Raw genomic sequence first — 27,100 nt, forward strand, 5'->3', positions numbered from 1 at the left:
AGGGCACAGGCAGCTGGCTGTGAGTCCACAATGCAGGGCCTGGGGGGGTCTCCAGGCACGAGGGGGGAGCATGCGCTGGGAAGGCCAGTGGGCCTCAAAAAACCTATAAGTCCCTTCTGACGGCCAGGGAGTTCTGCCCACCATGCCAGGTGCTGGCTCAGGCAAGTGGGGTGCTGCCTGGGGACCCCATCGAGAGCCAGGGCTGGAAGCCAGCCCTCTGTGGTCCCTGCTCGGTGACAGCAGCCCACGCAGGAGCCAAAGTCTGTGTGGGCAGAGTTTGGGGTCAGGCTGCCCGCTGGGCCTCAGCAGAGGTCAGCTGCCGCACAGGGGCCTGTGGGGGGCAGTGCGCACCCCACTTTACCAGGGGAATGAGTGTGGGTGCCAGCCTGGGCCCCCCACAGGAAGCCAGGTCAGAGGTGCATGGGGGCAGGGGAGGTGCGTGAGGGCCCGGGGTGTGGGCCGGGCGGGGGTTGGTGAGGTTGGGGGTCCAGGCGGGGCTGGCGGGGCTGGGCAGGTGCCTGTCTAGCGGCCCTCCCGGGCCGGCCGGATCTTCATCTCAGAGAACTTGAGCGAGTACTGCCAGCCGGTCCACGAGGACCACTCGATGCCGTCGGCGTAGGACGCGTGCGCGCCGCGCAGGTACTGCCCGTTCAGGTTGGACGTGTGGCAGTTGCGGTACCACCAGGCGCCGCGGTAGAAAGCGGCGCAGTTGTTTTCCGAGTGGTCGCTGTCCCGGTCCTTGGTGGTGAACCTCATGCCGCTGTGCTTCAGCAGGGAGTCGCCTAGGGGGGCAGGCGGGGCGGGTGTGGGCACAGGTGTGGGCACAGGTGTGCTGGGCGCCATGGACAGGAGGGGGTGGGCGCACCTGGGGTGATAGACAGGACAGGGTGGGTACCTGGAGTCCTGGACAGGCAGGTGTGGCCACACTTGGGGTGGTAGACAGGACAGGAAGGGGGGTGGGTGCGGGGCTACATGTGCGCCCAGGCCCCCCCCCCCCGGCCGTGGCTCATCTGCAGGGAGGCGCCCCTCTAGCTCCCCTCCTCTCCTCTCCTCCCGCAGTGGCGGGGCGGGGGGGGGGGGGCAGATGGGCTGTGCCGCACCCATCCTACCTGCCGTGCCGGAGTAATCGGCCACGGTGAGCGGGTACCCATCCTCCTCGGGGTCCACGGAGAACAAGCCCACGCCAAAACTCCCGTAGTGGGCGTAGGCTGTGCCGTTGTCGAAGTCCTCCAGCGCCACGTGCAGCTCGTAGGTGGCCTGCGTGCTCAGCGCGTGGAGCCTCTTGAGCCCTGGGGCGTGGGGGAGGGGGAGGGGGCGCAAGGAGCAACAAGAGCTGAGCTCGTGCACCGCGCGCCGCGCCGCTGCTGCCTTCTTCCTGCAGGCGGGGGCTGGAGGCAGAGCGGAGTTCTTCATGTCTGGTTTTCCGTGCTCAGGGGAGGCTGGTGGCTCACACCTGTAATCCTAGCTACTCTCATCTCCAGCTAACCAGAAAAACGCAGCGAGTGGAACTGTGCTCAAGTGGTAGCGCGCTGGCCTTGAAGGAAGGACTAAGGAACGATGCCCAGGCCCTGAGTTCAAGCAAGCCCCACTACTGGCACACACATGCACCTGCGTGTGCGCGTGCGCGCACACACACACACACACACACACACACACACTGGTTTGTGCTTTCCAAAATGCAGGGGTTTCTGAGCTGGCGGCAGGGGATCACAGGAGTCAGGAGGGCTCCGGGGTGAAAGGACCCCTACCCTTCCTGGCTTTCTCACACCCAGGCAGGGTCTGTTGAACTCTGAGCTTCTGCACCTGCTGTTCCCTCTGCCTGGGACACGTGTCCTGCTCCTCACCTGGTTACCTTCTGTTCATTTCCTGGTCTCACTGCCTTGGCTGCCTGGCTCCTCTCCAACCCAGCAACCCTCCATCCGTGTTCACCATGATAAGCTCCCTGTGGGGTCGCCACTCCAGACACTGAGTCCCTGTGACCCCGCAGCTGCGGAAGGCGTAGCAGATGCTCAATAAAAGCACCCTGGTGGATGGAAGGTGAGAGGCGGCACTCCAGTCCCCCGCTGTCCCCAGGGCCTGCTGTGGGCACACCGTCTCCCTCCTCCTCCCATCCCTCTCCCCAGCCCTCCCTCCTCCTCCCAGCCCTCCCTCCTCCTCCCATCCCTCTCCCCAGCCCTCCCTCCTCCTCCCGTCCCTCTCCCCAGCCCTCCCTCCTCCTCCCATCCCTCTCCCCAGCCCTCCCTCCTCCTCCCACCCCTCTCCCCAGCCCTCCCTCCTCCTCCCATCCCTCTCCCCAGCCCTCCCTCCTCTTCCCACCCCTCTCCCCAGCCCTCCCTCCTCCTCCCATCCCTCTCCCCAGCCCTCCCTCCTCCTCCCATCCCTCTCCCCAGCCCTCCCTCCTCCTCCCATTCCTCTCCCCAGCTCTTCCTGCTCATCCTGGGAATCGCACGCGCTTAACTCTAGTTGACCAGGGGCTTAATTAAATGCTTCACAAGTCAGCAGCAGCATTTTGTCTGCCTCTCCCCCGGCCTGCCCTCCCCTCCCAGGCCCCCGGCCTGGCAGAGCCCCAGTGCCCAGTAGTTGGGGCCCAGGGACTGGAGCTGGAGAAGCCAACTCCTCCTGCATCTCCTGGCTTTCTCTCCCAAGACAGGAGAGGCCTGGGATCTGAGGAGGAGAGGCCTAGGGCTCCCCCTCTCCTGCCCTGCCCCGGACTGGAGCCTCAGGGTCAGCGGCCTTCCCTCCCCGGGCACTGCGGGCGGTTCATCTGCCGGGCAGTTCTTCACAGATGGGACAGACAGAAGGGAGCAACGGTGCCGCTGGGAGCCGCGTCCGGCCCTGACCCAGGGCAGGTCACATCACAACAGACTGGGGCAAGAGGGGACAGCCCCGAGGATGCTGGGAAACATCCACCCACTCCTCCAGGGGGCCAAGTTCAGCCCTCGCTGACCTTCCAGGATCCTGGCGTCACATGACCCACTTCCCCCCAGGCCCAGGCCCTGATGGTGAGTCAAGATGCATCACCGGGCTGGGAAGGTAGCTCAGTGGTAGAGCACTTGCCTTGCATGCCTGAGGCCCTGGGTTCAATTCCTCAGCACCACATAAGCAAAAAGAAAAAAGCCGGAAGTGGTGCTGTGGCTCAAGTGGTAGAGTGCTCGCCTTGAGCTGAAGAGCTGAAGGACAGCGCCCAGGCCCAGAGTTCAGGCCCCAGGACCGGACCCCCCAAAAAAAGTTTAAAAAAAAAGATGCATCACCCTAAGTTTGAGGCCTAGAGCATGAGAGGAAACAGAGGGGAGACCCTGGGACTCCAAGCCCCCACCGTCAACTCCTGAACCTGCCAGTAGATTGAAAAGCTGAGCCTGGAGTGAGCCCCAAAAAGCACAAGTTACAAAAAAGAAAAAAACAGAGATGTCTCTCAAACCATGCAGGCAAATCAGGGCTTTACACGCAGAACACCGGTGGCTCACGCCTGCCATCCAAGCGACTCAGGAGACTGAGATATGAAGATCTCAGTTCAAAGCCAGCCTGGACAAGCAAGTCTGAGAGTCTTATCCCAGTGAAGCACCAGGAAGACCCAAAGTGGTGCTGTGGCTCCAAGGGTGCTAGCCTTGAGTGAAGAAGTTAAGGGACAGAGCCCAGAGCCTGAGTTCAAGCCTCAGGACTGGCACGGGCACGCGTGTGTGCGTGTACACACACACTGCAGAAAACTGACCACATAATTGTGGAGGAGTAAATATGTATCATGTGAACTAAAGGACCCATAGCCTTCATATATAAAGAGCTCTCATAACTCGCTAAAAAAGGACAAGGCCTCCGTAAGATGGTGGCGGGACCGGGGGGCTGCAGGGCTGGCGGAGCGACATTCCCTGGCCCTCATCCGAAGCTGTAGCCACTCCTGCTGTGGATGCAGCGGACCTCACGCTGCAGCCCAGGCTGGCCTTGAGCCGTCCATCCTCCTGCCTCAGCCTCCCTCCTGCAGGCATCTCCATTCCCCAGCTCCTGCAGTCCCCCCCAGCCAACGCTTTTCGGGCTCCCTTCCTGTGGCCCCTGTGAGTGGCCTCGGCAGGCAGAGGCCGGGAAGGCCTGGGCACTGAGGGCAGGGAGGGACAGGGAGCCCCAGTGGTAACAGGAAGGTCTGGAAAAGGCCGCTGAGCGGGGGGGGGAGGACTCACCTAGCCAGTGCTCCCCCGTGAGCTTGCCGAAGCCCTCTCGGTAGGCCTCCCAGCCCCTGAAGAAGTTCACGGAGCCATCTTCCCTCCGCTGGAACACCTGCAGGAGGGAGGAAAGGGGGGGGACCCATGATCCCCAGAACCCCGTCCCACGGCCCCCTGCCCCTGGCCTGCCCACTCAGGATGGCCAGGGCTGGGCCGGGGGCAGAGGCTCAGGAGCCTGCGGTGACTGAGGAGCAAGGTCCTCGGCCGTCCCCGCAAGAGGCACAGCTGGCAGGCCCACTCTGCCTCAGGATGCCAGGATAGACCTTTCTTGTTCTGGGCCTCGGTTTCCCCATTGGAGAAGAAAGGGGGATGGGCAGAGGCCCTGAAAGCTCTTCCCAGGCCAACATGAAGCCAAACACAAGCCCAGGCAAGGCCGCCAGCCGGGTGCAGCCAGCTCCCATTCTCCAGTTTGTTTGTTCCTGGCTTGGGTTTCTGGGTGCCAGTACTGGGGTTTGAACTCAGCGCCTGGGCACGGTCCCGCAGCTTTTGTGCACTAGCCTTGAGGCGAGTGCTCTACCAGCCACTTGAGCCACAGCTCCATTTCCAGCTTTTGCAGCAATTAATTGGGGAGAAGAGTCTCACGGACTTTCCTGCCCGGGCTGGCTTCAAACTGCAATCCTCAGCTCTCAGCCTCCAGAGTAGCTAGGATGACAGGCGTGAGCCACGGCATCAGGCTCTTGGTTTTTATTTTGGTTGTGCCAGTATTGAGGCTTGAACTCAAGGACTTCACTCTCACTTGGCTTTTTCACTCAAGGCTAGTGCTTTACCACTTGAGCTACAGCTCACATCTGGCGTTTTGCTGGTGGAGAGTCTCCTGGACTTCTCTGTCTGGGCTGGCTTCGAACCAGGATCCTCGGATCTCAGCCTCCTGAGTAGCTGTGATGACAGGTGTGAGCCGCCGGCGCCCTCTTCCCTTCTCATTTTGTAAACAGATCTTTTACATTACACTCACCCTCCAGAGCCTCCTCTCTCAAACAGCTCCTTTCCCCAGCCATGAAGCCTGGACTGGGATCACAGGGGGGGGAAAGGAGGTAACCAGGAGCCCCAAACTCTACTTCTTGATGGAGGTAGGGGGCGATGAGGAGCCCCAGCCAGGCCGGGGTGTGACGGGGCACCAACGGCGCTGGCCTGCCTTTGATTTTCATCTCCATAGCGCTGTTGATTTGGGAGCCTGGAATCCCTTTGGTTAAATTGCTTTCAAATAAGGACCAGACTGGCCGGGCTGCCTGAGTATTTACAAGATCGCTGACGGGCCCGTTCCCCGCCCCCTCCCTTCCCATCGCCTTTCTTGTCCAACCAGCCTTTTCCTGCTCATTCCGGAGCCTCCCCTCGCCGCCCACCCGCCTCCATCTGTGTTGGCGTCTGATGTACCAGAGACTTGGCTACAGAATGCCAGCTGCCACTTCCATTACTAAGCAGCCTGATTCCAGCCGCGTGGAACTGCCGGCCGGCCCGGCTGACCCAGGCATCGTCCCTGAGGCCGGATCAGTCACGGGCTTTGGGCAGCTCCCACGTCACAGAGCCGGGAAGGACACCTCTTTTTTTCCCTGCTCAGCTGCCCTGATCCTGTTCCAGCCCCGAGATTTCAAAGTCCTGGGAGGGCTGGGCCGGGCGGAGGGAAACTCGATAAGCCTGGGAGAGATCTGAGCAGGCCGCGCGTGCTATCGACTGTGCATTGGCACCCCGAGCACGCGTGCTTTGAAAGGCCTGATCCCGGCAGAAGCCGGGCACTCCCCCGGGGCGTGGGGGAGGCTGAGCCTGTTTCTGACAAAGAGAACTGAAGGTGCTTGCTGTAGCTGGGGCCCCCAGGCCCTGGGGACCGGCTTCCCCCAGCACCTGCACACAGACAGTATCTTGGGGGGAGGGGTCCAGGAGGCGCCGAGGCCGCAGATTTGGGTCCCCAAGCCCTGGCTCTGCATAGATGTCACCCCTCCCCTCCCAGTGACTTACAGAACCTCTGTCTGCCTCACTTTCTGCAGCTGTGACGGGAAGATCATAACAGAACTCCCGTGCAGCCCCCCACATCCACTATGCTTCCAGCATGGTGCATAATAGGTGCTCAGCAAAAGCAGGCCTGGCCAGGGGGCTCCGGTCCCCCCCCACTGTCACACCCATCCCTCCAGCCTTCCCAAGGGACCTGCCGTACCCTCCCATTCATGCCAGCGTCCCATCAGTGTGCCAGGTGCCCGTTAGGGAAACTAAGGGAGGGAGCCTGAGGGACCTTGGACTGAAGCTGTCATGTGGAAGCCCCACCCACCCTTGCAGGAAGTAGTGCAGCCCTGGGTGGGGACACAGCTTTGGGGAGGGACTCCAGGGGGCTGGAGAAAGGGCAGGATCTCCCCACCCCACATCCACCCACCTGCCACGTGGTCACAGCCCTCCCCCTCCCGAGACCTCCACAGAGCCAAAGCTGCCAGTGCCCACCCCACCGAGAGCGCTGCAAAGCAGACGGACAGGAGCCCTGGAAACGGGGAGGTCCAGTCCTGCCAGGGGGCCCAGTGAGGGAGATGCAGAGGACTGAGAGGCTGCGGACAGACGGGCCCCGCAGTGCCACCCTTGCCCCACCCCTGCCCAAGCCCGAAGGGCACAGCACCACCCCTCCCAGCCAGGCTGGAAGGCCCCCTCCTCCCGCGAGCGGCCAGGAGCCGGGGTGCTGGCAAGGCCAGAGGGGCTGCACAGCAGAGCGGACAGTGGCCTTCATGGCGCAGGTAAGAAACAGCCCGAGCCTGCTCAGTTCTGGTGCTAGGGCCCAATGCCAGGGCTCACGCCGGTCATCCTCGCTACTCAGGAGGCTGAGATCTGAGGATCGCGGTTCCAAGCCAGCCTGGGTAGGAGAACCCACGAAAGTCAGAAAGTGGAGCTGTGGCTCAAGTGGTAAAGCACTAGCCTTGAGTAGAAAAGCTCAGGGACGGTACCTAGGCCGAGTTCAAGCCCTGGACACACACACACACACACACACACACACACACACACACACACACACACACACACACACGCACGCACATTCTGCTGGAGCCTGAGGGCCGATTGTCCTGCCATTGTGTATCTGCGTGTACAGGGCAGTGCTCGCGCTGATTGCCAGGCACACCTCTTGTGCCAAGAGCTGCCCGCTAGCCCCAGCTCCCTTTCCCGCCCTCTGGATGGTGCCAGTCACAGGCATCCCCCCCCCCCGGCCCCTGGCTTATGTGGGTGCTGAGGACCTCCAAGCACACCCCTGGAGTCACCTTTGCCTCCATCCTGCAAAGGGCTCTGAGGTGGAGAACGGCTGGCACTGGACCCCTGCCGAGCGGGGAGGACTTGTGCCAGGGGGCGTGGTCACCAGCGTGAGGACCAATCGCCACCTTCCACTTCAGGGGCCGAAGCACACACAGGAAGACACACACACGCCTGCTCGCACACAGCACACCTGCCCGTCTGACACAGAAGCTCCCTACAACCATCGGCTGTTTTCCGTCTGGTTCCATGAACTTTTGTCTGACTCCAAGCCACCCAGGGCAAAAACCAGCTGTGGCTTCAGCGATGTGAAGACCTGCTGAACCCCGTTAGTGGCAGCAAGGACCGGCTGGACCGGAAGACACGTGTCCAGGCCTCTGGTGTCCCTGCGTCCCTTCCCCTGTCCCTAGCATCCTTGCTGAGGCAAAAAAGGGTCCCAAGTAATCTCGGGCTAACTTTGGGGCGGATGGATTCTCAGCTTCCAGCTGGTATGGAAACCCTGGCCTCCCCAGGAAGAGCCACGGGTGGGAAGACAGACAGGGCTTGTTTTCCTGGTGCTGATTCTCCAAAGCCAGCCGCCGCCTGGGGTGGTGGAGGGAGCTCAGCCGTGGGAGCACGTGGCCACGCGAGCCACAGATCGCGCTGTGGATTCACAGAGGCGCCGGCACTGGGGCAGCTGAGTGGCGGGAGACGCGTCAGCCACCACCCCGAGGACTCAGGGTCTCCTCTGAGCCCATGTGGCAGCCTCTGAAGACAGCTGGGTCCCCCCCCATCCCAGCCTGTCTGAGTGCCAAGAGCACAGGGCTGGCCCCGTGGGCACCAGGCCAGCGCCTCGGGGGCTGGGCACAGCCCGGCGGTGGGGGAGGACAGCCCCTATTTGGCAAATGAGGAACGGACGGGAAAGGCACGGGAACTCTATGGGAGGTGGAGCTGTGGGCAGATAGGGTGATAGGGAGCCCCAAAGCCCAGTGGGGTGAACACTGAGCCCCACGCCCCTGTGCCCATCAAGCCCTCAGTCCCAGGCGAACCCTGAATTGGCACCCAGGCCGCCGGCAGCAGGACCTCCAAAGTCTCAGTTTGTGGCTCACGCCTGTCATCCTAGATCCTCAGGAGGCTGAGTTCTGAGGATCATGGTTCAAAGCCAATCCTAGGCAAGAAAGTCCATGACACTTGTATCTCCAATTAACCATCAAAAAATAGGAAGTGGAGCTGTGGCTCTAGTGGTGGAGAGCTCATGTTGAGCACAGGACCTTAGGGACAGCACCCGGCCTTTGCTAAGAGTGGTAACCGTGGACATAGGGCCGAGAGTCCTCTGCCCAGACAGGGGCTGGGGAGGCCGCCGGACTGCAGGCTGCCGACCAGGAGGTCAGGGAAACTGAGGCCGGAGGTGGGGATGGGCAGACCACCCTTGGGTCCCAGGCGAGGTGGCCTGTGGGATCCCCAGGAGGGGGCATCGAGGGACTGCTACAGACTCATGTTGCAGGCAGGACTGGGTGACCTCCTCCCCTGTGAAGTGGGGGCTGCTGGGAGGGGAGCCAGAGAGGAGCTGTGGAAGTGGACTGAAAATCTTGGGCCAAGTGTAGTGGTTTATGCCTGTAATCCCAGCTACTCAAGAGACACAAATAGAAGAACCAAGGTCTCAGGCTGGCCCTAGGTAAAAACACAACGATGCCAGCCACTCCTGTCAATAATCCCAAATGCTTTTCATCCCAGGCAGAAAAGGGAGAGAGACCCCATCTTCAAGCAAGAAGTTGGGCGTGGTGGTGCACCTGTTTTCCCAGCTAGGTTGGGAAGCCTACAATAGGCAGATCACAGTCCAGGCATGAACCTGGGCAAAAAGAAAGGGCCTATCTTAAAAACAACCAGGGCAGAAGAGCGTGGAGGTGTGGCTCAGCAGTAGAGCACCTGCCTAGCCAGCAATGGGGGCCTGGACGCAAACTCCAGTAATGCCAAGAGAAAGAAGCAGCAACGGAGAACTTGGGGGCACCCCAGGCTCCGGGTCACAGGAATGCGGGTAGGCAGGCGACCCTGGCCCCAGCGGGGTGCAGCTGGGGTCTGTGGGGGGGTCTGAAGCACCCCCCTTGCCCTTCTCTGTTCTCTGGGGTGGGACAGGGTCCCGGGAGGGGGGGCAGCCCCCCCTCCCAACAGGGAGCCCCTGGGAGCTTTCATCTTTCCCAGAGCCATGCCCGCCAGGCCCCTTTGAAGTTCTGGAGCGAGTGAGCGAGCAGCAAGGGGGGGCAGCAGCTCCTCAGCAGCAGAGCCAATTAGAGGCCCACCGGAGCCCGAGACCCCACAGGGAGGGGAAGCCGGGGAAGCAAGCAAGCGGCCAAGAAGCCGCACACACGGCATGGCACACGGGTGTGTCGGGTGTGTCAGAGCGCTGGGGGCGGAGCCAAGCAGCAGAGACGGGGCGGAGCGGAATGGACTTGCGGGGCGCTCTGCTGAGGGAGACGCTCAGCTGGGCCCCCGCTGCTGTGACCTCGCAGCCATTATGCAGAAACCTGCCCTTCGGCCCACTGGCCGCAAGGCCCTGGAGCAGAGGGGCGGGCGAGGCTCTCCTCCCTTTCCTCCTCCCTTCTCCTTCCCCTTGTCTGCTTGCTCATCTTCCTCCTTCTGCTCCCCCATTCCCATGCCTCCTCCTGGTCTCCCCCCTCCTCCCCCGCTCTGTTCCTCTCTGTTCCTCCTCCTCCTCTTCTCCCTTCCTTCTCCTGGCCTCTTCTTCCTCCTGCTGCTCCTGCTTCCTGCCCCCTCTCCCCTTTGCTCCCCCTCCCCCGTCTGCTCTCACCCTGGGAGCCACGAGAGCCACCCACAGCACAGCAGCTTCTGCAGAGAGCACTCGGAGCCCTGCGACTGAGCCTCGGACACGGCTCACAGCCCTGCGCCCCTCACTCCCCCTCCACCCCTGCAGGGCCCAAGGCCTGGTGTGTCCCCCCACAGCCCCCCTGCCCGGCCCTCCAGACCCCAACGCACAGCGCAGAGCCGCCCAGTCCCCTCCACCTGAGCTCCATTGGCCCAGCCCTTGGGCCTGAGTCTGGACCCTGCCGCTGCCCGCTGCCCGCTGCCCGGCCGGCCCTGCTCCTTGCTGGCTGCCTGTCCCTGGGACACCCGGCTCTCCCTCATGCGGGAGGCAGGGGCTTCGCCCTGGCCAGGCTCGTGCGGACCCCAGAAAGGGCGCTCGATCCAGGCCGTCCCTGTGGCCTGAGGCGGCATGAAGCAGAGGCCCGTGTTCTTCAGCCTGGCCCTGGCCCTGCCCGCGCATGCCAGGCGCCGGCAGTCCAGGCTGGTGCCTAATGAGGATGGGGGAGGGGGCAGAGGCAGCACCCCTAAGGACAACAGAGTTTCCCACAGATTCCGCACGGCAGGGAAGCGATCCTCGTGGGGGTCCTGAATGGATATTAACTATTAACGGGCACAGCCTGCACCAACACACCTCAGACCCATCCAGACTCGGCCGAGCCCCAACCCAGCTGGGGGGGGAGGGCTGTGAGTTTCTCCCAGCCTTCTCTACCTGCCCCCAAGCCCAGACGGAAGGAGTCCCCAAGTTCTGATAGACTTGCAGGGGGACCAGCCCCCGCTGCCTGAGCGGAAGGCGGCAGCCTGTGCCCCGCGTGGCCAGCACCCTGCCGCCCCGGGTCACACGGGTCTCACGGGCAAGCGCCATAACTCAGACTCCTCCAGCTGAGGAAAACAAAAGAGCTTTTAACCCCCTGACACAGACCGGGTGCGTTAAAAGCTCTCCTCCGGCGGGTTCAGAGATGGGAACGTCTGGGGCCCCCGGGGGCCTCAGCTGCTCCCACACTGGCTCCTAATGGCAGCTCCAAGCCCCCCCCCCCACGGCTGGCCACGGCCCCCTGAAAGCTTTCCTCCTCCACTTCCACCACGCTCATTTATCTGACCTGAAACCCTTCCCCCGCTTCCACCAGCCTGGACGTCAGCTCACCAAAAATAGTCTATGCCAGGGCCTCGGTGGAGACGGGGCGCCAGCCCTCAGTGCGAGGTTGCAGACAAGGAGAGCTTCTGTCTCCCCACCCCCTTTTTTTTTCTTTGTCGGTCGTGGGGGCTGAACTCTGGGGCTGGGCGCTGTCCCTCAGCTCTTCAGCTCAAGGTTAGCTCTCTACCACTTAAACCACAGCACCACTTCTGGCTTTTTCTGCTTATGTGGTGCTGAGGAATCGAACCCAGGGCCTCATGCATACAAGGCAAGCACTCTACCACTGAGCCACCTTCCTAGCCCACCCCCCCCTTTTTTTTTTCAAGCTCTTGCTTGGATCACTCAAGGCTGGTGCTCTACCACTTAAGCCACACCTCCACTTCTAGCTTTTTGCTAATTACTTGGAGATAAGAGTCTCGCAGGCTTTCCTGCCCAGGCTGGCTTTGAACTGTGATCCTCAGATCTCAGCCTCCTGGGTATCGAGGATTATGGGGTGAGCCATCAGCCGCTGGCAGAGATAAGAGTCATAAGAACGTTCCCGCCCGGGTTGGCTCAAACGCCATCCTCAGATCTCAGACCCCGAGTGGCTGGGATTACAAGCCTGAGCCACTGGCGCCTGCGTTTTCTTTTTTTAAAGTCAAGTCTTACTTTTTGCCTGGGGCCAATTGTGTTCACCTAACTGACACTTCCTGTCACAGGGCAGGATGAACGCTGTCCACACCACTACGGGCGTCCTTCCACTGAGATGGGGTCTTGAAGACTCTTCTGCCTGGGCTAGCCTGTAACCTCAATCCTCCCTTAGCCCCTGGGTGGCTAGAGGACAGGCCTGAGCCACCGCACCGCACAGACGCTCGGGCTGGCTGCAAACCACCATCTCCTGTTCACAGCCTCCCAAGTGGCCAGGATTACAGGTGTGCGCCACTGGCGCCCAGCTGGATTCTTTTTCATGGCTCAAAAAAAGTTTTATATTTTTCTGAAGCTGTCTTGTGAATAATACTTAAGGAAGACCGCATGCACATTTTTATGAAATTCAAATTTCATTGTCTACAAGTGGCATTATTGGAACAAAGCCACACCCCTGCCATTTCCTTTTGTCTCCTCATTTTCCAACCACAAAGGGGCTGATGGCTGCCACCGTGCCCGCTGAGAGTCCAAGCCCACATTCCCAGTCCCTTCCAGAACTCTTTGCAGACAACAGGGAGGACCTTGCTCCAGGAGAGGCTTCCAGGCCCCCCCCCCCAGGGCCCCACCCCCAGCTCCTGGCCACTGGCTCTCCAGCCCTGGAAAGCCGCGGGCCTGAGCTGTCCCGTGCCTGCCTCTGCCTGGGGGACACCAGGGCAGCCACACACAGCCAGGCTAAGTCCCAGGGTCTCATGCCGGGGCCTTGCCACCGCCCCCCGCATCATGTATCAGACACCCCAGAAGCCAGACGCGTGTGCAGCCCTTGAACACACACTAAGGACCGGGCCGGTGGCTCCTGTGCCAGACTCACCGTCCATCCGCCGCCGTCGGTGCGCATGTCGCAGTACACCTGGAAGCCGGCGGGGTAGTGGGTGGGGAAGATGGAGTAGACGCCGTCCTCCTGCTGCCCGCTCAGGAGGATGTCCAGACAGTCCCGGGGCGGAGGGCCTGGGACAGCGGAGCCCGTCAGAGCGCGGCACAGCGCGCCAGCCCACAAGCTGCTGCCCACCGCCCTCCCCGCCCGGAGCCGTCTGCGGCTCTCCCGCACCATCTCTACACGCGGTCAGGAGCACAGGCCTGGAGACCTCAGCTGGGCTCCACGCTGGGTAAGCCCCTCCCCCCTTGATTGTGCCATCTGGGAAATGGGACTCCAGGCCATGGGGGGCAGGGGAGGAGGGTGGCCACACCCCCGGCCAGCAGAGCCCCCTGGGCTGGTGGTGGAGAACGGGGTCATAGGCCTCATGGAAGCAAGAAGAGGCCCCAGGGTCTCTGTGGGGTGACCCTCGCCCCAATCTTCCCACTCCTGGGGCGGGGGGGGGGGGGGGGAGGGTCCAGGCACTCACCGCTGGCGCAGCCCCGGGGCCGGACTCCGCGGGCCGGGGCTCTCTGGAGGTCTGCCTTGACGCGGGGCCGGCCCAGCCCCCGGTCCCTCTGTAGGGCATCCAGGAAGTCGCCGATGGAGTTCACCAGGTGAGCCATGTGGCCTTGGCTCTCCGACAGGAGCTGCAGCACACAGACGGTTACCGGGGATGGGGTGTGTGTGTAGGAGCTGGGGAGGGGGTGAACCGGGGAGCACCGGGTGGTCACACCCTCACAGCTTCTAGAAGGGGTTCCGGGGGTCCGTGGCAGCTGTGGCCCTGACCTGGCTCCTACTGTGACCTGACCGGTCAGCCAAGCTCTGGCAGACGCTGCTGGCCTTCTAGAACCTGGAGGAGTCGGAGGACAGGGCCAGGAGGGAGGGGAAGGGCCAGGAGGGAGGGGGCAGGCTGAGGAGGGAGGGGGCAGGGTGAGGAGGGAGCGGGCACGGCCGGGAGGGAGGGGGCAGGATGGCTCCAGCTCCATATTAAGTTTTTTCTGGCTGGTCCTGGGGCTTGAACTCAGAGCCTGGGCACTGTCCCTGAGCTTCTTTGCTCAAGGCTAGTGCTCTACCACAGGAGCCCAGCTCCCATTCCAGCTTTTTTGGTAGTTCATTGGAGAAGAAGAGTCTCATGGCCTGGCACCCACGGCTCACGCCTGTCATCCTAGCCATTCAGGAGGCTGAGACTTGAGGATTGTAGTTCAAAACCAGCCTGAGTAGGAAAGCCTGTGAGACATTCATCTTCAATAAACTACCAAAACAAAAACAAAAACAAAAAACCCAACCACCTGGAAGTGGGGCTGTGGCTCAAGTCCTAAAGCGCTGGCCTTAAGCAAAAAGGCTCATGAACAGCGCCCAGGCCCTGAGTTCAAGCCCCAGCACTCACACAAAAAGAAAGTCTCATGGATTTGCCTGCCCAGCTGGCTTCAAACCAGGATCCTCAGCCTCCTGAGTAGTTGGGATTACAGGTGTGCGCCACCAGCACCCAACTCCAGTCCATGTTCTTTAGACAGTTCTTTATTGTTTTGTTTTGTGCCAGTACTAGAACTTGAACCCAGGGCCTGGGCACTGTCCCTGAGCTCTGTTGCTCAAGGCTATAGCTCTACCATTTGAACCACAGCTCCACTTGTGACTTTTTGGTGGTTCACTGGAGATAAGAGTCTCATGGACTTTGCTGCCTGGGCTGGCTTTGAACTGTGATCCTCAGATCTCAGCCTCCTGAGTAGCTAGGATGACAGGCGTGCACCACAAGCGCCGGTCTGTCAGTCCAGGTGAGGATGGTTTGCAGCGCCCCCCCCGCTCCCCCTCCCCCACATCAGGCAGGCCACTGGGTCCCCAGCTCCCTGGGAGGAGCTCCCTGAAGGCCCCTGGCACTGAACTTGGAAGAGGGATGAAGAGGAATGACGTCTCTCCATGGCTACACCGCCACAGGGACCACAGCCCCAAAGTGCCAGCGTGTTATCTCCCAGACTCCAGCTCTCCTAAGAACTTTGCTTGGGCTCAGGACTTGCGGTGGTCACCTCTGTGACGCTCAGAGAAACTGAGGCCCAGAAGGAGCTGAACCTGCTAGCAAACAGGCACGGGGACCAGGGCTGGCGCCTCTTCTCCAGGACTGACAGCCCAGGGCTGCATGGGATGGGAGGGGGCGGGGCCGGCCCTGGTGCCCATCGGCTGGGTTTTGGCCTCTGCCCTGCCCTCTTCCTCAGCCGTAAGCTGCTATCTTTCTCTTCTCCCTCCACCACCACCCAGGCTTGCCACTCAGGGGAGGTGGCTGAGTCCGAGGGGTCAGGGGGCCTCAGCCCTGTGGGCTCCATGAAGTGCTTGTGGTCTCTGCCCCCCCCCCCACATACCAGGCGAGGTGGGGGTGGGTACATGGACAGACCGAGAGGTCCGCCATACCGAAGCTGTCACTCAAAGATAATAGCCCAGGGGAGGGAGGAGCAGAGAAACCCGCCGGGCCAGCAGTTTACAAAATGCGATTCTCAGCTTCTCCTTCCAAGGCGGGCCTGCCAGTCCCTGCCAGTCCCTGCCAGTCCCGGCCTGTTTCCCCTCCGCTGGGCATGCGATTCCCCGGGGTGCACCGGCAGTGCCTGCAGGCCAGTCCGCAGTGACCCGAGGCTGGGCTCGTCCAGCCCTGGGGGGGGGGGGCACGGCAGTGCCTGGGACAGGCAGATGGCCCCGTGGCTCATGCTTGGGCACCGTGGCTCTCTGACACTGCCCCTCCCGCTCCCTGGTGGGGAGGGAGGACCTGGGTAGATGGGCAAATGGTGACCGCTGACAAGGCACAGATAAACCTGGCCCCCGTTCACAGAGCTCTGGCTCTGCCCGCAGAGCCGTGCGGGACACGGCGCAGGGGCAGAGGCTGCGGGCTTCACAGGCCACGGAGTGTCACACGGTGACCCGTTTCTCCTGCAGCACCTGGGGCCGCACACCAGAGGCCCACTGAGCCCCGGATGGTCATCAAGTGTCCAACAACCCCGCGGGCACAGCCCGTGACATCGTTTACACCCCGCAAATGAATGGATGTGGAGCCGGGCGCCGGTGGCTCACACCTGTCATCCTAGCTACCCACGAGACCAAGATGTGAGCATCACGGTTCAAAGCCAGCCCAGGCAGGAAAGTCTGTGAGATTCTGGTCTCCAGTTCATCAGATAAAAGCTGGAAGTGGAGCTGTGGTTCAAGTGGGAGAGTACCAGCCTTGAGCAAAGAAAGCTTGAGGACAGTGTGCAGGCCCGAGTTCAAGCTCCAGTACCAGAGCAACAACAACAAAACAAGAGGGCTGGGACACCCCAAGTCCCCAGCTGGTTGTGCTGTGACCCAAGGCGTGACTCAACCAGCAGGGCAGGGCAGGGACAGCCCTGGTCAGTGGGCAGCCCCAGGGCCGGACTGAGACGGCCGCTCCGGCTCCAATGCAGACTCCCATGTGCCCCCTGGGGGCCAGGGATGGGACTGCAGCCAGGAACTGCCTCTGAGCAGCAGTCCCCACCCGTGGGCCCGGCTCTGAGAAACACAGAGGGTTGGGGAGCAGAGGAGAGGGTCAGAAGCCAAGGCTAGCTGCCTCCCAATGAGTCACGGAGACCCAGGAAGCCTCCGGAACCAGCCGAGTTCCACTCAAACATACAGTGAGCTGGGCACCGGCGGCTCACACCTGTCATCCTACCTACTCACCAGGCTGAGATCTGAGGACTGCAGCTCACAGCCTGGGCAGGCTCTTTATCTCCCATCAGCTACCCAAATGCCAGAAGTGGGGCTGTGGCTCAAGCGGTAGAGCCAAAAAGCTCAGGGACAGCGCCCAGGCCCTGCATTCAAGCCCCAGCCCCAGCTCCACCACCCCCTCCCCCCCCACACACACATGGCCTGAAGCCATGGCTTCAGGACTCCAGAGACACCAGCTACCTTGCAGGGCTGGCAGGCCGGGGCACCTGCAGCACCCAGCTCAAGGGGGGTGGGGGCGGGGCGTTTGTGGACCCCGCCTGTGCCGCCCAGGGTGGGGCTGCAGGAAGGGTGAGGTGTAGAGAGAAATCCCAGAGTCTGGAGGCTGACCGGCCTGGGGAAGCAGCAGGGAGTGAAGCAGCAGGAATTGGCGGTGATGCCCAGCCTGGGAGGGGAGCCGGGAGCCCCCCACCAGGTTCCCCCCCCAGAGGGGAGCCGTCCCTGTCAGTCACACAGACAGGGTGAAGAGGCTGTAATTTCCCAGCTGCAGCCTTCAGAGGAGGGGAAGGGACTTTCTGAGCAACCAAGGGCCGGGCCATGCCGGTACCGGCTGGGGTGGGTGGGCAGGAGGGTGGGGGCAGGAACTGGCTTAGGTCTCTGAGGCTCTGCATCACAAGAAGTGCTAAGGAACAGCAGGAGAAAGCTGAGCACTGTGGCTCACGCCTGTAATCCCAGCTACTCAGGAAGCCAGGATCTGAGGATCAAGGCTTGAAGCCAGAGCAGGCAGGAAAGTCCATGAGACTCTTATCTCCAATGAACCACCAAAAAGACAGAAGTGGAGCTGTAACTCAAGTGGTACAATGCCAGCCCTGAGTTCAAGCCCCAGTATCAGCATACAAGGTGGAGGATGAGGAGGAAGAAGAGAAGGAGGAGGAGGAGGAGGAGGAAGAAGAGGAGGAAGAAAAGGAGAAGGAGGAAGAGGAGGAGGAGGAGGAGGAAGAAAAGGAGGAGGAGGAGGAGGAGGAAGAAAAGGAGGAGGAGGAGGAGGGGCTGGGCAGGACCCAGAGGCCTGGGCCTGGCTGGTCCCTGTGGGAACCACGGAGGCAAATTCAATGGCCCTAGGAGAGGAGGCGTGGAAAGCTGGCCCCTCTACCCGAGGTAGAAGGGAGAAGAGGAAGACGGCTCCAAGCCTAGCTTTCGATCTCTGGAGAGCGGGGCCGCACATGGCAGGGGGCTGGGAGGGGAGGGCTACAGAAAGGGGTATGGCTCCTGACTGGCCCAGGGGCCCTAAACAAACCCTGTCCTTCCCCCCCCACCCCTCGTCTGGCGGGACAGGCCGGGACATCAGGCCACCATTGGCTGCCCCAAGGTACTGCTGGCTGCCGGGGCCCATGGGCGGGAGGCTGGGAGGGGCCGGCCAGGTGGTCCCGGAGGAGGCGCGGCTCACTCACAGACGGGGACAGACAGTCCCGCTTGGGGACACTTAGGCAGAGACTGTGGCCCTCTGGCTTCCGGCAAGCCATCCCCCTCCTTACCTGGATGAGATGCCCCTGCTCGCTCTGCAGGGTGCTGAGCCCCTGGCCCAGGGCGCTGTGCACCTTTCGCAGCCCCGTGCACTCGGCCTGCAGCTCCGAGGCCCGAGCCAGCAGCCGGGGCAGCTGGTCGGCCAGGGTGTCCAGCAGCTCCTGCCCGGGGGCGCCCGCCCGCCGGGCCTGCGCCGGCCGCTCCGTCAGCGCCCGGAGCACCGAGGCCTGGGCACCCTCCAGGCGGGCGAAGCCGTCGGCCAGGTCGGGGCAGCGCGGGTCGATGGTGATGCTCAGACGGGAGCTGTCGGCTCTCTCCACCGTGACCAGGGCACTGTTGGCCCCCGCCGGGCCCGTGCTGACCACGGGCGGGGGCGCCGTGCCCGGCACGGGGCTGTGGTTCAGGAAGAGCAGGGCGGCCGTGACCACCACGGCCAGCAGGACGGCCAGGGACAGCAGCACGGTGCACGCCACACAGCCGCAGCTCGGCCGCTGGGGACGGTCCAGGACGCGCGCACAGACACACGGACAGACAGACAGACAGGAGAGAGCAGAGCAGCATGAGAGTTCAGCCTGGGCCTCTGGCTCTGGCTGGCGAGGATGGGGGGAGGCCAAGGGAGGCAGGGAGCCCAGCGCCAGGGCCTCCCGCCTGTCATCCCAGCCACTCAGGAGGTTCAAAGCCAGCCCGGGCAGGAAAGGCCGTGAGACTCAGCACCGATGAATGACCAAAAAGTCGGAAGTCAGTTATGGCTCAAGTGGTAGAGTGCCAGCCTTGAATGAAAAAGCTAACGGGCAGCACCCAGGCCCTGAGTTCACTCACACACACACACACACACACACACACACACACACACACACACACACACACACACACACACACACACACTGCACAGAGAGAGAGAAAAGTGGAGGAGCAAGCCCAGGACCAGAGAAGAGAGACTCAGGAGATGGATGCAGGGACTTGAGGGCCTAGGGCTCGTTCCTGGCTGACGCTCTGCTGCACCTCCAGCCTGGCTTTCTGCTGGTTATTTTAGAGACCTGAATCTCACCAGCTTTTCTCCCTGGCCTGGCTTTGAACCTCAATCCTCAAATCTCAGCCGCCTGAGTAGCCAGGATGTCAGGTATGAGCCCCCAGCGCCGGGCCGGGCCCGAGGGCCTCTTCTAGCCTGCAGCCCACATCTCCCCAGCCTCCCAGAGTCCACTTCCTCCACGCAGCACACGGCCCCAGGGCCCCTGTCCCCTGCCTTGTCCCAAGGTGGCATCTGATGGGGCGGTGAGGAATGGCAGGCAGGCCCTGCACAGGGCCGCCGGGCAGGAATGAGGCTTTGTGCACGCTGTGATTCTCCCGAACACGCCACACCGTATCTCAAAGCAGGGGAGAGAACGAGTCAGGGAAGACACGCTTAAGACCAGAGATGGAACCAGAAACCAGGACCAATCGCAGCTGGCAATTCCAAAGGGCGCCATGACTCTTGTGGACTCAGATTCACCGAAGTGAATCGCTCCCAGCCACTCCGTGAATGCTTCACACACAGGGAAACTCGAGGCCCAGAGAGGGCAAAGGGCTTGCTTAGAGTCACACAGCAAACTAGAGACGCAGCAGGGATGGAGTCCCCAGCTTCCTGCCTTCCCGCCTGGGCCGGGCACCTCTCATACACCGAATCTCTTCAACTTTAAGACACACACTTGCAACATCCCGCACTTGAGACGCATCTTTAAAGGAGTGAGCATCTTCACGCCCTTGGAGCGGTGCCTGGCTTGTTGGGTTTCTGCACTAAATATTCGCGGCTTTTATTATGTCATGATCGATGTGCACACAGCATCTGGAGGTGGTTTTTCTTTTTCCTCCCAGCGCATTATTTCTGTGTTCTGGGTGCTGAACAGAAACTTCTCAAATGCACATGCCAGGAACAGCTCCCCTCCCCCCCCACCGCCCTGAATCTCTGATCGGACCCCTGAGAAGAAAGGGTCTTCCTGAGAAGAGATGGGCTTCCTCCAGGAAGCCCTCCTTGACTGCTACCTCCTCCCAGCAACAGCAATCATTCTTCCTCATTCACTCGGCCGTCCCCACCTCCATTCCACACCCGCTGGGGTCCCCAAGAGCCCGGCTCTGGGCTGCCTCAAGGGGTGTCAGGGAGAGGCCAGCCCCCAGCCCTGCCCCAGCTGGGAGGGGAGTGGATTCCATGGACTCAACCCTCTGATCCCAGGTGGCATCTGGGGACTCAGAATCCGCTGAGCAAGGGCCTGCGTGGCATCCGGGCTCAGGGCAGTCCCGACGGCTGGCTGCTGGGTGGATGGGCAGAGGGACCGGCAGAGGTGCTGAGAGGTGAACCAGGCCCGGTCTCTGGGGCAGGGCTGGGCAGGGCAGAGGCTCAGGACCGTCATGCCCCTCTCCCGCGCCCCAAGGCTGGGCCTCCTCTGCCCCGCGCCCACCTCGGGGGACGTGGCACCGACGGGAGGGGACCTGCAGCTGCTCCGAGGGTCCGGCAGGCCCAGAGCTGACCGGCGGGCCCTGCGCTGTCCCTACCATTCCTGCACAGGCCCAGTCCCCGCCACAGAGACCTCCAAACAAGCTGGACGCTGGTGGCTCACGCCTGTCATCCCAGCTGCTCAGGAGGCTGAGATCTGAGGATCACGGTTCAAGGCCAGCCAGGGCAGGAAAGCCTGTGAAACTCTCTCCAGTGAACCACCAAAAAAACCCAAAAGTGGAGCTGTGGCTCAAAGAGGCAGAATGCTAGCCTTGAAAAGAAAGGCTCAGGGACAGCGCCCAGGCCCTGAGTTCAAACCCCAGGACTGACAAAAGAAAACAAAAAGAAAAAGGAAACCTCCAAGAACTCCGGGGCTGAGCTGGACCCACAGCTCACGGGTCAGCCCTGGACCACAGGCGGTCACGGAGCCACCTCCGACCTCCGTCCTCTGCCTCCACACAGCCACAGCTTCGGAGCCCTGCGTGGGCAGCTCTGCAGCGTCGGGTCCCGCCCGGACACCCTGCCCCAGCGAGCAGAGCAGCTCCACTGCCCCCTGGGCATTAAGCTGAGAGGTGGCTGGGAAGGGGAGGAGGAGGCGGGTATGGGGGAGGAAGCCGTGGGGTTCCTTGGGGAGGGGGGGCATGGAGGCAGGCAGATCAACCCTAAAGATGAAAGTGGAGTTACGGCTGTCTGTAAGGCGCCTGGCAAAGAAACCGGCCCTGGAAGATCAGGGTGCTGAGGGCGCCTCAAAACTGCAGCTCCTGGGCTGGGAAGGTGGCTCAGTGGTAGAGCGCTTGTCTTGCATGCATGAGGCCCTGGGTTCGATTCCTCAGCACCACATAAGCCGAAAAAAAAAGCCGGAAGTGGCGTTGTGGCTCAAGTGGTAGAGCACTATCCTTGAGCTGAAGAGCTGAGGGACAGCGCCCAGGCCCAGAGTTCAGGCCCTCTACAGGACCCATAATAATAATAATAATAATAATAAAACTGCAGCTCCTCAGGGCAGAGCGGGGTACCCCGGCTCTGAGGAGGGGAGGACACCGGCGTCCTGGGAACAGTCCTGGGAGGAGCCGGGAGACCCAGGTTCGAAGCTGATATGAGCGCCTGCTTCCCGGACGCCCCCCACTGAGAGAGGGGCGGGGCCTGTGCGGCCAGAGCCCCTGCCGGGTGGGCGGGGCGGTGGGCGGGGCCGGAGCCCCTGCCTGGGGCGGGGCGGTGGGCGGGGCGGTGGGAGGGGCCGGAGTCCCTGCCTGGGGCGGGGCGGTGGGCGGGGCCGGAACCCCTGCCTGGGGCGGGGCGGTGGGCGGTGGGAGGGGCTGGAGCCCCTGCCTGGGGTGGGGCGGTGGGCGGGGCCAGAGCCCCTGCCTGGGGCGGGCGGTGGGCGGGGCGGTGGGAGGGGCAGGGCGGTGGGAGGGGCCGGAGCCCCTGCCTGGGGCGGGGCGGTGGGCGGGGCGGTGGGAGGGGCGGGAGCCCCTGCCTGGGGCGGGGCGGTGGGCGGGGCAGTGGGAGGGGCCGGAGTCCCTGCCTGGGGCGGGGCGGTGGGAGGGGCGGTGGGAGGGGCCAGAGGAGCAGCTGGGGGGCACTGGAGCTCTGGCACTGCCACCCTGGGGTGTTTGAGTCCCAGAGCTCTAGTTACAGGGGAGGGGGGGAAGTAGGGGGACATCGGCTCTGTCCCTCGGGCCTCACCCACCTCCCCCTCCACTGCGCCTGGCCACCAATGGCCGGCCGGGGCCCACACTTGGGGCTGGACCGACCCCCCCCCCCAGTCCCCCAGAAGCAGGTCCTCCTCGGGCCCCCCTCCCCTGCGTCCCATCCCTGCCAGGCCCACCTCTAGCTGGAAGCCACTGCCCTGCTGCGGCCTGCTGCGGCCTGGCCACCCAGACTTAAAGGGGGGGCACAGTGCCCCCTCCCCACCATGGTGCCCCTCAGCACGCGCCCAGCTCAGCTGCCAGCCTCAAAGACCCACACCCGGTGTCCCCAGGACGCCTCTCCACCCCCTGCCTGGCCCCAGCCTTGGTGGCTCTGGGCTCAAGAGGGCCGAAGGGGGGGGTTCTTCCTCCCTCCCTTCCTCCCTCCCTCCCTCCCTCCCCTCAATTCTGCCTCCATGCCCTCATTCCTCACTCCAGGGAATGAGAAGAAAGAGGCAGAGAGCTGGTTCGCGGCCCTAGCTGACTGTGGGCGTCTGCCCAAGGGGATGCCATGCCCCCGAGACCCAGGCCGCATCCCCTGGCTCCACGCAGGTGTCTGTAAACAGCCACCAAGCGAATTCCACACATTGAGGTTAGACATCAGGAGGAACTTCCCAAAGAGAGATTTTTTTTTCTTCTTCTTCTTCTTCTTCCTTCCTAGACTGTATCCAGTTCTGACAACATCAATAAACTGTCTGGGCATGGGTCAGAGGTGGCAGCCTGTGGGGGTGGGAGGGAAGGGGAGGGCCGTGGGGGCCTCAGGAGGGAGACGGTCATGGGGGGGGCCTTTCTGCCTACTCTCCAAGACAAGACTCATGTCTGTTTCTAAAGCTTTTCATCCCGCTAACTGTGAAGTTCTGTCCACCCCCAAGGTGTGGATGCCCCGTCCCTGTGCGGGGAGGACACATTAACAACGTGCCAAAGTCACCTGCAAATCAGGAGCTGAGCCACGTTGGGGAGGGGGGGGGGCGCAGGCCAGGGTGCCCTGCCTGGCGTCCTCTCCCGGAGCGCCCCCTGCTGGGACTCCTGTTAAGGCCAGAGTCCGGCCACCCACTTCTTTTCCTGCAGGGAAGATGGGACTGATGGAGAGCTGAGGATCGAGGGTCTAAGGTTTAAATCCAGCCAGAGCGGGGTAGAGGCGGGGTTCGGGGGAGCAGCTGGGGACCGGCCCGGGAGGCTGGCCCTTCCCACCGCTCCCCAACACAGCAGCTCCTACTGGCTCCTCTCCCAAGACTCCTCCTATAGAAGCTTCCAGCGGCCCAGCAAATGGCCCTCAGCTCCACTTAGATTCCTTCAAAGAAATGGAGCCTGGCAGGCAGAGGCCCAGAGAGAGAGGTCGTGGGGAAGCAGGGCCACGCGGAGCCCCATGGAGAAGGGGCCTGAGCGAGTGGACAAGACGGCCAGATAAAGCGCCAGGGGTCACCGGCTAAACACCTTGCCGGGTTTAGAGATGCGGGCACCAGGGAGGGCTTCCTGGAGGAGGCAGCCTCCTTTGAGCTGAGTCTTTAAGAACATGTAGGTGTACCTGAGTGAAGGGTGTGTGTGGAGGTGTACACATGTGTGCACCTGTGTTTGTATGTATACACCATGTGTGTGTGTTGTACACGTGTATGTATGTATACGTGTGTGTTGTCCAGGAGAGTCAACTAAACGGGTAGCAAAGATTGGAAAAGCGATGGGGCCCAGGGCTGGCAAAGGACTGGCAGTCACCCTTCACCCTGTGGGTGAGGGACAGGTGGACCGGACAAGGGGGGGGACAGGGGCCCGGGGACTGGCCCAGTTCGGGCTTGGAGGACAAGTGCACAAGATGCTGTTCCAGAGCTCACGCCTGTCACCCTAGCCACTCAGGAGGCTGAGAGCTGAGGACCAAGGTTCAAAGCAGCCCAGGCAGGAAAGTCCCTGAGACTCGAACCTCCAACGAGCCAGCAAAAAGCCAGAACTGGAGCTGTGGCTCAAGTGGTAGAGCCCTGGCCCTGAGCCTGAGATCGGGCACAGCGCCCAGGCCCTGAGTTCAAGCCCCCGACCCGCCTGTGTGCGCGGCACTGAGGGGCAGGGGCGGATGTGCGGGCGGGCGTGGTTCTCTGGGGCACCGGGAGGAGATCCGACGGGGGGGGGGGGGGGGGGGGGGGGGGGGGGGAGGCCGGCAGGGCGTGCTGTGGGGCTGGGGGCGGCGGCGATGCGGGGCGGGCGGGGAGCGCGGGGAGAAGGGGCCCCTCCAGAGCCTGGAGCCCGGACGCCCGCCCCTCGCCGGCCCCTCCGCACCCCGGAGCCGGGCCCCGCCGCGCACGGACCCGATCCCGCGCAGCCCGTGGCGGACGGGACGCAGCGGTCCCGGCTGGGGCAGGGGGGGGGGCGGTTACCGCGCCCCGACCGCGCGCGAGTCCGGGCCGCGAAAGGACGCAGCGCCCCCGCCCCGGCGCGAGGGGTCCGGCGAGGTTCGGGGGGGGGGAACCCGCACCCGGCCGAGCCCCGACTTCCAAGCTCCGCGGAAAAGGGGGCGCCCGCCGGGCCGAACGCTCCCCAAACTCCGGCCCGCCGCCGCCCGCGCCCCAGGACCTGCGGACCCGGCGCCCCGCGCTCCGCACCCGGACCCCGCGCCCCGCACCCGGATCTGCGGACTCCGCGCCCCAGGACCTGCGGACCTGGCACCCCGCACCCGGATCTGCGGGCCCCGCGCCCCGCACCCGGACCTGCGGACCCCGCGCCCCGCACCCGGACCCGCGGACCCCGCGCCCCGCGCCCCGCACCTGGACCTGTGGACCTCGAGCCCCGGGACCTACGACCCCCGCACCCCGGTACCTGCGGCTTGTCGCGCGGCCGGTCTTCAAGTTGGGCAGCGCCGCCCGCGGTCTTCCACCGGTCGTTGGCCATCTCCGGGGCGCAGGGGGCGCCGGGCTCCCCGGATGCGGGGACTGCCGGGCTGTGCGGGGCTGTGCGGGCGCGGAGAGCGAGCCGGAGCGCGAGAGCCACGGCCGCGCGGCGTCCCCGCCGCCCGCTGCCCGCTCCGCCCCGCCGAGCCCGCCGCGCTCCGCCCCTGCCTCCGCCCCCGCCGCTCCCGCCGCCCGCCTCCGCTCCCTCCCTCCCGGCAGCTCCCCCCTCCCGCCCTCCCCCCTCCCGCCCGCCCTCCCCCTCCCTCTCCGCCCCCCGCCCGCCCTTCCCCTCCCTCTCCGTCCCCCGCCCCCTCCCCGCGCGCCCGGCTCGGACTCCGCGGCCCCCTCCCCGCGCGCGCGCACGCCGCCGACTTGGGTAGTTGGCGCCTCCAGAAGACCCCGGGAAGACCCCGGTCCCGCCGGCCGCACCCCGGACCCCGGGCCGCGCTCGGGCCGCCCCCGCACGCCGGGGCCGGGCGCGGACTTCCCGGGCGCCCCGCCGGGCCCGGCCCGCGGCTGCCCGACGGCTCCCGCGGGGCCTCGGGGTCCCCGCCGGGCCCGAGCGCGCGCCCCGCGTCCAGAGTCGCCCCGGCACCGCACCCTCGCCTCCCACTTCCTGCCGCCCCTGCCCCCCCCCCCCCGCCTTGGCCGCCGCTCCCCGGTTCCCCGGCACCGTCCTCGGCCCCCTGGCCTGGCGGGAGACGGCGGGGGGCCCCACGCACCCGCAGCGTCACCCCAGCCTCCCAGCGCCACGGCCCGGCGCGACCCGCCAACACCCAGCGGCCGCCCCAGCCCGCGGCCCCGCGGGCGCCGGGCCCAGCGGCGGGACCGGGTGCCCGGGTCAGGAGAGGCCCGAGCCGCAGCTCCCGCGGCAGCCCAGGCCCTTTCCGGAGGCCCTGGGGCCTCAGCAAGCGGCCTAGCGTGCACTGGGCCTGGCAGGTGTGGAGGGTCCGCCCTGGGCCTGGGGCAGAGGACTGCACTCCCTTGACTCAGTTTCCCCACCGTGCTGTTGGTGGGGGGGCATCGCTGCCCCCTTTACAAGGGCTGTGGCGGTTCAGAGGCAGGGAAGGCCTGGAACTTTCCTGGCCTGGCTCTGAGCAGACAGTTGGTGTTTTCTGCCTGCTCCCAGCTCCCCCCTTTGAACAGGAAGCGGGAGCCCAGGTCTGCCATCCCACCGATGCCAGCCGGCAGGGAGCGGGGATGGGAAAGGCTGCACAGAGGAGATGGTTTGAAGTGTGGGTCTGAGGGGGGCACGAGGTGGGACCCGAGGCCTCCGTGAGGTGCCCGGGGCCGGGGGCGGTGCACAGACAGTTCAGGAGGATGTGGGTACCAGGGTCAGAGGAGTTGAGGAAGATGGCAGCAGGCCTGGGGGCTGTCCCAGGCCCACCGAGCGGCCTCTGGCGGGCACCAGGGCCACCTAGCGGCTGCTGCTGGCAGTCCTTGCTGGTGGGTCTTTGCATCTGCTCAGCCACAGGCATGCGAGGTGCGGAAGGTACCGGTGCCAGGGGGCGGGCCTCACCCATCACTGCTGTATGAGGGCCTCTGGCAGGACCCCTGGAGACAACTCGTCATTGTCACAGACCAGCCTGAGCCAGGGAGAGGAGGGAGGGAGGGCTGCATGTGCAGAGGGTGACGCAGAGAACCCCCCACCCCCGGCCCTGAGATCTACCAGGGAGGAGGGTAGCCGGCCCTGTGGGGCAGAGGGTCTGTTCCTCTGCAGCCCTGCCGGAGGCTGGCAGCTCCGCTGTGCTCAGCGTGCAGCCTGGGGCCGGGGCAGCCTTACCAGACACCTCCGGAGGAAGTGTTCCAGTTCAGGGACCTGCCAGGACCCCGGGGGGAGACCAGAACTCAGGCCCACAACCTGCCAGGAGTCAGACCCAAGCTCACCCCGGGTGCTGCTGCCAGTCATCTCCGGCTCACCCATGCAGCCTGTCTGTGCCATAAAGACACCCATGGCCACCTCTTGTTGGGGATTTGTTTGTTTTTCTTTTTTGGGTCCGGTTGTGGG

At 63.9% G+C, this 27,100-nt stretch overlaps 1 protein-coding gene across 1 annotated transcript; it reads right to left on the reverse strand.

Annotated features, from left to right (window-relative positions):
- Nucleotides 1-522: 522 nt before the first annotated feature.
- Fibcd1 (fibrinogen C domain containing 1) lies at nucleotides 523-25,093 on the reverse strand. Its single transcript, XM_042681219.1, has 7 exons — nucleotides 25,022-25,093; nucleotides 18,082-18,561; nucleotides 13,380-13,539; nucleotides 12,848-12,984; nucleotides 4,170-4,266; nucleotides 1,110-1,289; nucleotides 523-782 (listed from the first exon to the last, which is right to left on the reverse strand). The coding sequence occupies exons 1-7, from the start codon at nucleotides 25,091-25,093 to the stop codon at nucleotides 523-525; spliced, it is 1,386 nt and encodes a 461-aa protein (XP_042537153.1).
- Nucleotides 25,094-27,100: the final 2,007 nt, after the last annotated feature.

This window comes from Dipodomys spectabilis, unplaced genomic scaffold (genome assembly GCF_019054845.1).
Source record: "Dipodomys spectabilis isolate Male_0828 unplaced genomic scaffold, ASM1905484v1 ptg000067l, whole genome shotgun sequence".
In the NCBI taxonomy this organism is placed as follows: Eukaryota; Metazoa; Chordata; class Mammalia; order Rodentia; family Heteromyidae; genus Dipodomys; species Dipodomys spectabilis.

Coding starts and splice junctions, on each gene's coding strand:
- Fibcd1 (XM_042681219.1), bottom strand. CDS start 25,093: ATGGCCAACGACCGGTGGAAGACCGCGGGCGGCGCTGCCCAACTTGAA. Junction 18,562..25,021: donor GGCCGCGCGACAAGCCGCAG/GTACCGGGGTGC, acceptor GACCGTCCCCAG/CGGCCGAGCTGCGGCTGTGT. Junction 1,290..4,169: donor CACGGGGGAGCACTGGCTAG/GTGAGTCCTCCC, acceptor CCCACGCCCCAG/GGCTCAAGAGGCTCCACGCG.